Source organism: Carassius auratus, unplaced genomic scaffold, assembly GCF_003368295.1.
Source record: "Carassius auratus strain Wakin unplaced genomic scaffold, ASM336829v1 scaf_tig00021493, whole genome shotgun sequence".
NCBI classification, from domain to species: Eukaryota; Metazoa; Chordata; class Actinopteri; order Cypriniformes; family Cyprinidae; genus Carassius; species Carassius auratus.
Window position 1 is genome coordinate 199608 of NW_020525115.1, and position 11784 is coordinate 211391.

The 11784-nt window shown below is 36.7% G+C and overlaps 1 protein-coding gene across 1 annotated transcript; it reads left to right on the plus strand.

Annotated features, from left to right (window-relative positions):
- The first annotated feature begins 5984 nt into the window (after positions 1–5984).
- Positions 5985–9284, plus strand: LOC113076930 (beta-1 adrenergic receptor-like). The gene has a single exon (XM_026249547.1). It carries the CDS (start codon positions 6294–6296, stop codon positions 7440–7442), a length of 1149 nt encoding a protein of 382 aa, XP_026105332.1. The 5' UTR covers positions 5985–6293; the 3' UTR covers positions 7443–9284.
- The last annotated feature ends 2500 nt before the right edge of the window (positions 9285–11784 follow it).

The following is an 11784-nucleotide window of genomic DNA, read 5'->3' on the forward strand; positions in this document are numbered from 1 at the left end:
AATGCCATCAGATTGTTCATTTCCACTCGCAAGAATCCCCCAGAGAAGCTTCAGCGCCCATTACTGCGCAACAGGCGAATGTTCAACCAGAAAGCACATTACAAATCAGAGCCCGATTCCATATGCAGGATTAACAGACGCGTAAATAAGAAATAGAACATTAGAATTTAACAGGCAGTCAATCATTCAGCCGCTTTTTTGACACACATCTGCTTTCATCACAACAGCTTCCAGCGGCAGTGAAAGAGCATCTGCACTCTTGGGTTGATTACACACTTGCAAATGTCATTATGGGAATTTATGAATTTATCAAAGACATTCTTGCAATTTTCGGGGGATCGGAAAAACACTGGTTATGCCAGAATCATCCATAATTTTCCAATAGCACTGAAATAATCTGAAGAATGCCATGGGTGATTGAGAGAGGCAACAACATGAGCTCAAGGCCTCGGTGCTTAGATCTGGTGATACTGTGAGTGTTGGGTGACAGAAATGTCAGTGTTTAAAACCCTTATATTAATCTCTCAGGTTCAGTTATGATTCAGTGACGGGACTTTTAACCCTCTTGTGAGTCTTGCTTCTTTTTACAATCACTTTCACTATGACAGCTCAATAAAACTGTACTCATTCAATTTAAACTAAGGCTCGGTCTCAATGTTATTGTGCTTAGTTCTGTTATCTTGTACAGACCTTTCTGTTTGATCAGATTTATGATAAAAAATACAATATGTGAAAGAAAATGTGCATCCTAATCTGCCTACTTTCTAGGCAAATTTGCTGCAGTTTAATAAAGGATAAAGGATCTCCAACAAAAACAAAGACACTGAGACCTTTAATGACAACTAAATGAATATTTAATAACACAATATTAATTTGTTGCTATAAATTAAATCAAACATGCAGAAATTTTGTCCATAAAACATACTTTTTTTTTTTTTAACACTGACCAAAAACCGCAACTTTCAGTTTCAATTTGTATTTTTAAGCTCAGCCAATCATATCAAGCTATTTTAGTACTCAGCTTGTGACACTATGTTTAGACCGTACATGCCTTGTGTTGCCTTACTTATCTCAGTATACAGGGCAGCTTTCAGAAATCAGTCTGCAGAGCTAGACTCCGCAGGAAAGTGGATCTCAAGGGCCACCCTGGTGTACTTATCCACTAACCTATCCTATTTTATAGTATAAATAGTGTGAATCGCATATTCACACTGAAAATTCCAACAAGAAGTGCATTGTAAATATGTATTTAAAAGAATAAAACATAGTGTGGAATGTTGGACACATTTCACAGGTCAAAGCTTTCCTTACATAGTTGATTGGCTATCAGACTCAGAGGTTGGCTAACAAAATAACCTTTTACTATTCATAGCCTATACGTTTGAGTACATAGTGAATAGTATAAGTGCATAGAGCAGTGATTCCCAATACCAGTCCTGGAGAATCCACAACGTTGCATATTTTTTTATGTTTCTCTTAACTGACACACACATATAAACTCACACATCTTGGAGTATTTACAAATGGGCTGATGACTTGAATGAGGCGTATTTGATTAGGGAGACATCTAAAACGTGCAGTGTTGGGGGTTCTCCAGGACAGGGAACCACTGCTGTACAGTATGTCATTTGAGACAGCCATAGACTTTCATTGATGCAGGGTCAACACCTTTCAACCTATATATAGTAATGTGCTACAAATCACTCACAACATATTATGGCAACCACATCTTAACCACTCAAGACCTTCTTGGTCATGCATGACAAAGCACCATACTTATTAGTGTTTAATGTAGTGTATAGCTCACATTAACCCTGAAAGAAGAGTCTGTATTGATCTGTATGATGGAGTTTGCTGAATGACATTGAAGAGCATGTCAAATGTGCTGATTGAAAATCATTTACTTACCCTCATGTCATTCCAAACTTTCCGAAAGGAGACTTTCTTTCTCCTGTGGAACACTAAAGAAGATATTTTAAAGAATATCGCAACTGTTTTCTTCCATTCCATTAAAGTCAGTGGGGTCCAAAAGAACACTGAACCCTGCTGAATTTCATTATACACTATTAAAAATTGAGTCCAAAAGGATTTTTCTAATCTAAAGAAACTTTTCCAACTATAAAGAACATTCTACACAATGAAAAGATTCCATAGATGTTAAAGGTTCTTCATGGAGCCATAGTTGCCAGCAGCAACTTCCATTGGCTTTCATAAAACTTTCATAAAGAAGCATTCTTTTTCAATAAGTATACTGTCACATTACGGTTAGCACTAAATTTTCATTATAATTCCACCAGCTGCTGAGTTAACTGCAAATTTAAATGCTATTGAATGCTAGTTTAAAAGTTAATAGACATCTGTCTCTCTGGGGTAAAATACTATATACACTTCCAAAGCTCCAACAGTTCAATAATACACCTCAGACTTCTATAGAACAACATGTTTTCAGAGATTTACTGCCAAGACAGAGATCAGGGCATGCTGTTTGTCAGATAATGACCCTTTGAACCTTCCTTCCATTAGGAAGAGGGGAAGACAGATGCTGTTTTTCATCTGTGATAATTTCCAGGAGTGGAAACGTACAGTATGGAATGCATGAAACATATGGAGTGTGAAGCATATACTGTAGACTAACAGACAGATGTGGTGCATCCAGGCTACTTCAAGATTATGAATGACTGGAAAAAGTATTTCAATCAAACTTCATATTTTAAAAGACGCACGATACTTAATGAAACCTTTAAATTGTAGTTTCCGCTTCCTTAGCATTGCATTACTTATTTATTTGTCCTCAAAGCCACAAAAGATCTCCTTATGAAGGTCAAATTACAAAAGTCTATTATTCAGTGTATTGGGTTTTAGGGTAAATATGTGATTTAATATTATCCAGTATTAATATTCTGAAGACATTTACCATAACTTGAAAACTGTGCTCTGTGGATTATAATAAATCGGCATGAAACTAAAGACAATTAGACTGCTGTGAATAGAAATGTGAAAAGTTACCTGGGTTTCGCTTGCATAATTGTCACAGTACTTTACATAAGACTGTGTGACTTTAATCCTTTCATTTTGATAATACTGGGAAGAATGTTCATTTTCCATGCTGTATTTAGCACTGGGCTTGCATGGGCTCATTTAAATTCAGAATATGTTTTATTCGCTGCACTGCGGTTATGGCTTAAGAATCGTCTACAATGCAGAAAGCCATTGTGAATAAACTGATATAAACTGTTAGTTTGTTGCTCAAATCCTCATTTGCTCTATAAGAGGAGTGTGACAATAGGAAGAAAAGTAGGGAGAGAGGAATTCATAGAGCATTCTCATAACATCCCAACAGTACTATTTAACAGTACTTTAACCGGAAGTTGTCACTTTGAATCAGTCTTACAAATCCTTCTAGTGCATCTTTCATTAAATGAACTCAACAAATCCAGCTACTGAGTCAACAAAACATCTCGCTTACTGAATTATTATTTTAATATAGCTATGTTTATCTCTACATGTTACATTATTGTCTTTGTTTGGGGTTTTACTGATTTTTATAGATTACCCAAAGCCTTACAGTAATGAAATGAAATTGCTTAGTAAAAAAAAAAAAAAAAAAAAAACTATTACTGTCACTTTAATGTGTTTTTTACACAATATTTATATATATATATATATATATATATATATATATATATATATATATATATATATATATATATATATATATATATATATATATATATATTTTTTTTTTTTTTTTTTTTTTTTTTTTTTTTTACAAATATGCAGCTTTTCACTTTACTAGAGTTTACAAGTCATGTGGATCACTTATGGATTATTGTGATGTTTTCATCAGCTGTTTGGACTCCTTCTGACGGCACCCATCCACAGCAGAGGATCCACTGCTGAATGATGTAATGCTACATTTCTAAAAATCTGCATAGATGAATTAACTAATTGATTTACATCTTGGATGGCCTGGGGATGAGCACATTTTCATCAAATTTTCATTTTTGGGTGAACTATTCCATTAACTAACAATGAATAATACATTTGTTACAGTATTTTTTTCATCTTTGTTAACATTAGCTAATAAAAAAAATCTGAGTATCAACTGTAAGCTGATGCTCAACTGCATTTAATAATATTAACAGATAAAACTTGATTTTAATAATGTATTAGTACATGTTGGAATGTACATTCATTAAGATTATTAAATTCTTTAGAAGTATTTTTCATTGCTTATGAAACTAATTAATGCTAACTAATGTTAACAGCTGGAAACATATTATGTGTTAACAAGAAAACAAAGTTTTTTTCTTCAGATTTTACTCTAAAGAGTTTTGGGGGGTTGTACCGGCATGAAAACATTTGGGAACACTAGTTTTAAGATAATGATGCCTCATTGCTTTTTTTCATGGGCCTTGTGACTTTTCATATGACTTAATCTCTCTTGTCCCTTCTAATTTCAGTCATCATCATTAAACTGCATTACCCACAATCCAAAGTGCTCCACCATGTGCATGTCTCAGTTTGCATTGGAACCTGACTTTATACTACATAGATTGCATAACTCTCCTTCTAGAAACGATTAGCCCTGCATCCTGCTCCAGCACATGTAGCCATGCAACAAGTGTAGACTTCCTTTCGCTTGCTTAGAAATAATGAGATAATTCCGTTCACAAATCCGTTCACAAGAGTCCCAGGACTTTATCTGATGGATCAAACAATGACAAAGGCCTGAAAGTGTGTAGGTACCGACCCTACGTCATTACATGTGGGCGCAGTCAATATCAAATATCCCTTTATTTTTGGGACTGCAAATCCAGGTGGCTTTTTTAAAAGAATAAAACAAGAAAAGGTCAAAGTGCTGTTCTACAATGCTGGAATGTAAAAGAGAACGAGAGAGAAATTCTGTGTAGCGGCAGCATTAGTCTAATGTGCCTGTCTGTGTCCCAGCTATAAGGAGGTGCAATTATGATTTTATCTACAGTAACGGCTTCCTACTGCTAGAAAAACACCTCTTGCCTGGGCAGATTCGTTTTCAGAAGGAAACCAAGTGGCCCACTGTTGGCTTTTTTTATAGTTTGGCTGCTGGTGATTTGTCCCGGAAAGTGCCGGGGCACAATTATAGAACAACTGAATCAAGCATTGTAAAGTTTGCAAACATGCAACATATCTGTCCAGGGCCTTGTAATTGCTTTGTGGTGTCAGGCAGTATTGTTGCATATCATTTTCCAAAGGTTGGTAAAGTCTGCACTGACGTTGACATGAGTTCACACTCTCAAATGATTAGCAAATGATTGTGGTTGCTCTATAACCTCAAAGCATTGTAGCACATGACTGGGCTTACCAGAATGAGATATGTATAAAAATGTTCAACTATGTTTACAATAACGTCTTTCCCATGCCACACATAGGAATTCCTGAAGTGATTAGTGATATGTATTAATAAATAAAAAATAAACTATATACTGTATATATATATGTATACAGTATTTGTATATAACTGTAAGCCAACTTACCATGCATACCATACAATTGTGGTAACACTTTACTTAAAGCTTTTATGTAGGATATAATGCATTGTAAAGGGTTATTAAAGGGTAGAATGCATAGTGCGTTGTAATACATTTTATCTTGTTGTGAATGATTATAACCGAATTTAAAGTGCATAGTGTAGCAATGACTTTATAAGTGTTACAATGTATTTTACAATTATTCATTCCCTACGTTTTACTGAAGCACTGTAAAAATATTTTTAGATGTAAAATCTTCTTATTACACAATACAGAATTATGTGTAAAATATTACTATAAAATATGAATGAAACCTTGTTTTCTTATTTTTAAAAAAAGAGGCAATCAAAAAATTATTTGCACAGACCTTTCTATAGATTGTATTTAAAACATGAATAACACCTTTTTTATTATTAGTTATATACAGTACATTGAGATGTTTTATGGTATTGCTGACATACAGTCAATACTGTCTTACACTTTGAAAATCCTAAAACTTTCTACCAGTTCAGTAATTACCATACGTAAAAACACAGCGCAATGTTCTCACTTCGGTAGAACCAGTGAGTTTTTTTGCGCGGAGCATTGTGTTCATCAGATAGTAAAGAATTACAATTTAGAAATGCAGCACCATTGGCTGTGCACCCCTGTGACATCACTGCTGTACCCGTTCAGTCCTTTCAGTGAGCGCGTGTGGGCGCTGGGCTGGGGAACACAGCGCCGATGGAAGCGCTCCATGTAGGACCTGAAGTTCTGGATGAACGCGCTTAATTTTTCCACACCATGGGAGACGGTTTACCGTCTGTAAACTACAGCAATGACTCTAAGCGCGCCACGGTGGATCTTAACTTATCAGAAGAGTGGCTCGTGGGCATGGGAATCATCATGGGTCTGATAGTGTTCATTATTGTAGTCGGAAATATACTGGTTATAGTTGCCATAGCGCGGAATCAGAGGCTCCAGACGCTCACCAATGTTTTCATCGTGTCTCTGGCGTGCGCAGACCTCATCATGGGGTTACTGGTAGTGCCATTCGGTGCAGCCTTGGAGGTTAGAGGAACCTGGATGTATGGATCGTTCTTCTGTGAATTCTGGATATCTGTTGATGTACTTTGCGTCACGGCGAGCATCGAGACCCTGTGCGTAATTGCAATAGACAGGTATGTCGCCATCATCTCTCCGTTTCGCTATCAAAGTCTTTTAACAAAAGCACGAGCCAAGGTGGTGGTTTGTGGAGTGTGGGCTATATCAGCTCTGGTGTCATTTCCACCCATCCTCATGCACTGGTCCCGGGACAGAGAGGAGACATCGTGCTATGACAATCCCGAGTGCTGTGACTTCATCACCAACCGCGCATATGCCATCTCCTCCTCTATTATATCGTTTTACATCCCTCTACTAGTCATGATATTCGTATATGCCAGGGTGTATAGAGAAGCCAAACAACAGCTGAACAAAATCAACAAATGTGAGGGAAGGTTCTATAACAATCATGGTCCTAATTGCAAACCTAACCGGAAACGAACCACTAAGATCCTGGCTTTAAAAGAGCACAAGGCACTGAAAACGTTGGGAATAATCATGGGAACGTTCACTCTCTGCTGGCTGCCGTTCTTCATCGTTAACGTGGTGCGGGTGTTTTGCGCTCAAATGGTGGATAAGGAGCTCTTCGTGTTTTTGAACTGGCTGGGGTACGTGAACTCCGCCTTCAACCCCATCATATACTGCCGGAGTCCGGACTTCAGGAAAGCTTTTAAGAGGCTGTTGTGTTGTCCGAGGCAGGCGGACCTCAGGCTGCACGTGAGCTCGTGCGATCTCTCGCGCTGCACCGGGGGCTTTGGGAACTCATTGGAGCAGAGCATGCTCGGGACGTGGTCGGACTGCAGTCTGGAGAGGAACGGCAGGATATCCCATTCAGAATCTCAGCTGTAAAAGTACAACCGTGACTATTTAATCAATATTACACGAGCAGGAGTGCAGTTTGTATTTCATATTAGGTCATTACGACCATGCGGAAAGCGTGATATTGCTTGTTCGATAAACAATTAATATGACATCTAACGTTACGTTTTAGAGAAAAATTTGACCAGTCCTACATTTCTTCGTCAACGAAAGTAGTTCTAGAAACAAAAATCAAAGCATTATGTTTTTACTATCGCCAAGCAACGCACAAACTGATTATATGGGTGGAGTGGAGCTACATAGAATCCCTCCGCGACCCACTGCGTTCTGTCATCACTCCGCTTTAGCTCCACTCCGGGTTTTACTCCCCGCTCCGAGCGATCCAATATAGTGAGAGAGAAAAATACGCGCAATACGCGGAGTGACACAAACAGTGAAAAGTCCAAGTGCCGTTATGAATTCAGTACTTTTGGAAAGCAGCTCAGCCAATCAAATTCAAGGACCGGAACTAACTGTCATGTAAAAATGGATAACCGAAATTTTGCAATGTCGAAACAACCAAAACGAACCCATTTAAATCTAGTTTTCTCAGTTAAGTTAGCATACCGGTATATCGCATATTTGGAGAACGCTTTGTAGCAAACTGCTAAACTGAAAATGATTTTTTTTTTTTAGCCTGACACTATTGTAACCGATGAGTAGCTAAATACAGTCAGATTGCTGTTAGTAAAACTAAAAGTTTCAATCAAGCAGCATCATTTTCAACAAATTTGCCGAAAATGGTAATTCGAGGTTCCATGCATACATTTCTGTTTTAATTAAAGTAACATTATAGCTTAAAACTGTTTTCTCAAGTGAATCAAAAAATGACATGTTTGGGCATGTTTACATGTATATTGCGAAATAATTTAAATGAAACATATACAAAAAAATCATTAATAATAGACTCATAAAATTTTAAATTTATCATAAATGCAGAGGAGCAAACTGAAATTAAACAGCATCGATCATGTGACTGTTTAAACCAGCGTTTTAAAAATGATCACATTTAATCAAGAACTTCATATATTGCTGAATACTTTTTGTAAAACACACACACAAACACACAAACAAAACCTTTTTAGATCTCTTAATTTCAAATGCAAATGTTTGTCACAAATGTTAATGTGGGATTCAATTGGTTCAAAACATCCAAAAGAGTTGAATTGGAAAAAAATGAAATCTTTTAAAATACAAACCATTCAGTATTTACTTAATACTGAATGGTTTGTATTTTAATACTATTTAATACTATTTAGCAGTAATACATGGTAGTGTGGACTGAATGAAGCAGTGGTGAGTTGGTTGAAACAGTGTTTTTCATTCTTCCTAGCAATGTTTTATGGCTTTGAGCCTTTACATTGTTTATTGGAATGTTTTATTCTTGAATGTGTGATATGAAATCTTGTTTTACCTCATACCTGTATAATGTGCAAATTGTACGAGGAAGTTGTTTATATTAAACAAATGTTAAAATGTACAGTATTTATTTGATGCATTGTACAGCATATATGAAGAAGCGTGGCAATGTGATAAAATAATGTTAAGTGATTTGCACCTTATTTGTATCAAATGTGAGCTGCCCATGGGGCATTGAGCTTCTTGCATTTTCCATTCATTTCTAATTTCTACATGTTATATGTGTTACTGGATTGATTTATCTGTAAATTAGATGCACATATATATTTGGGCAGGATTTGTTATGAATATATTGTCCCGAACTACACATTTTTGCAGAAATAATTTATGTACCAGTGCCTCGTGTAAAGTATTGTACAAGATTCATCATGTTGACGTCAAGTTGGCTAGCGTGCAATAAAATGTGATATTGTGAAAAGGCACATTCCTTTTGTAATTTCTTAATAATTTGTCATGAAGATCATCGCCATCTGTTGGGATTTCACTATGTTTGTTTTTCTCATGGCAAAATATTTCAGACGTGCTTACTGAAATGAGGGAACAATTTTATGTCAGCAGATCTTTAACTATTTTATCTACACAGTTGCGGATTACATCTCAATATGTGAATTAGTCTCATCTGCAGTTGACTGAAAGTAAAAAACAGTCCTTTTCAACATGGCTAATGTCTACCAAAGGCCTCCCATTAGAGCTTGCCTTAAATATTTATGCGCTGACCTCATTTAGTTTGATCTGATTGCTGCACTTGCATCACTGTTGGGTTTTCCACCATTTCAGACCTGAATTGGACTGTAAAAATAACATGGCACGGCGTCATCGACTCATTCCACACGTGCAAACTATAACAGTGTTGAGGTTTATAGTGTGTCCCCCTTGGTTCTTAAGATTCACATCACAATGTGAACACAAATTCTCCTAATGGTATAATTTTCCGCATCATTGGAGTGTTAGCAAGGGCTTTAGGAAAATATGGAAATTTCAAATTTTCTGCACCTCAACTTTCCTTATGCCTTCCATGAATCAACTGCATGCAAGTAAAAAAAAACAATATAAGGGTATTTGTTAAAAGCGATAACGTTGTGAAACAATATCACAATTTAAAAGAACTGTTAAATATATTTTAAAATGTAATTTATTACTATGATGGCAAAGCTGAATCTTCAGCATCATTCAGGATCATTACATGATCCTTCAGAAATCTTTATAATATGCTGATTTAGTGCTATGGAAACATTTATTATCATTATCAATATTGAAACCAGTTGTGCAGCTTCATAATTTTTTCTGGTAACTGTGATGCAATTTTTTGACGAATGAAATTTTGTCACATTATAAAAGTTACTGCCACATTTTTATCAAATTAATGCATCCTTGCTGAATAAAAGCAAATTCCTATTTTCTTGTAAATGCAATGTCCCCAAACTTTAAAATGGTAATACATCACGGTTTCCATAAAAATATTGAGCAGTAGAGCTACTTTCAACATTGCTAATAAAAATAAATGTTACTTGAGCATCAAATCAACATATTATAATGATCTCTGAACGATCATGTGACACTGAAGACTGGAGTAATGGCTGAAGATTTAGTTTCGACATCACAGGAATAAATTACATTTTAAAATATATTCTAATACCTTTATAAAAACATAGCTTGAGGCCCTGTTTTATATCATTTCATTCCTTCTAGAAAAATCAGATATAACCAGAGGTCAAATGCCTTGTGCTTTTAGCTAATACATTTCATTTGATCTCACAGTTGTGTGCTATTAATTACAAGAGCTCTCCCCAGAGCTCTCTCACATTTAAAGCCGCCTCAGGGTCGCCGAATGAAATTTGTCCATTTCGCTTCGGCTAATGAAACTTATTTAAATGTGATTACCTGTGCTAATACAACAGAGCAGCATTTCACAACAACAACACTGCCCACATCATAAAAACGCTCCTTGCTGCATGTTCCCTTGTTATTAGTAACCGTTTGCTTGGCAGGAATATGCATCCGGACAGACGTGACAGATGAGGGCCATTGTGTTGAAACAAATGGTGCACATGTGATTGGGCTTTGGTTTCTTTATCAGCACTGAAACTGCTTCATTAATCAGAAAGCTTATTCTTGTTTTATCATTCTCTGATGACTCGTTACATAATGACCCAATGTGGGCCTGCTTTTATTTGCTCGGAGGCTCAATGCTGCTGTGCTCAAATCAGTTGAATCGCACTGAAAAAACATTAAGTAGAAGTGATTAGCTCGCTGTGATCAGTGAATGGTGCATTTGCGTACTTCAAAAACGTTAAGTGTGTATTAATAGTTGGTGGGCAAGTTCAAAAAGTTTTCTGAGCTTTCACTGCCATCACACATCTTTTTTTCAGTTAAGGGTCACTTGGTCAGGAGCGGCAACAATCTTTAAACACGTTGCTTTATGTCAGCCAATGGCTGCCATGAGCACATCATGGAGATAAAACACTCATTTATTCCCTCTCAAGTTGGCCAACAGCTTACATGGTTAATAGCCACTGATACGTAAATGCCTTATGAGGTGTTGAGAGAATGGCATCCACTTATATATACCTGTGCATGCCTGGCTGCCATCCATTCATTCCAGTGTCGTAGTTTCCATTCCACACCTTTTCTGAAGGGCGCTTTCAGGTCACCTATCCACGCTCACACTCACTGTACTGGGCCAAAAGATTTATGACACTAAACAGTGTTAATCTCGTCAAATATATTACTGCCGGTGTTGTGCCCAGTTCCGCAGATTGAAGCATTGAACGAGGCTCATGAATTCTCTGGGGGTTTCGAGGTTGATAAAAGTGCCAGAGCACGTTATCTTGAAGTGCTAAAAATAGGCACTGATCTGAGTTTACGCAATGGCTCTTTGCCATGTACAGAATGTTTTAACCTGCCAGCTCTCAAC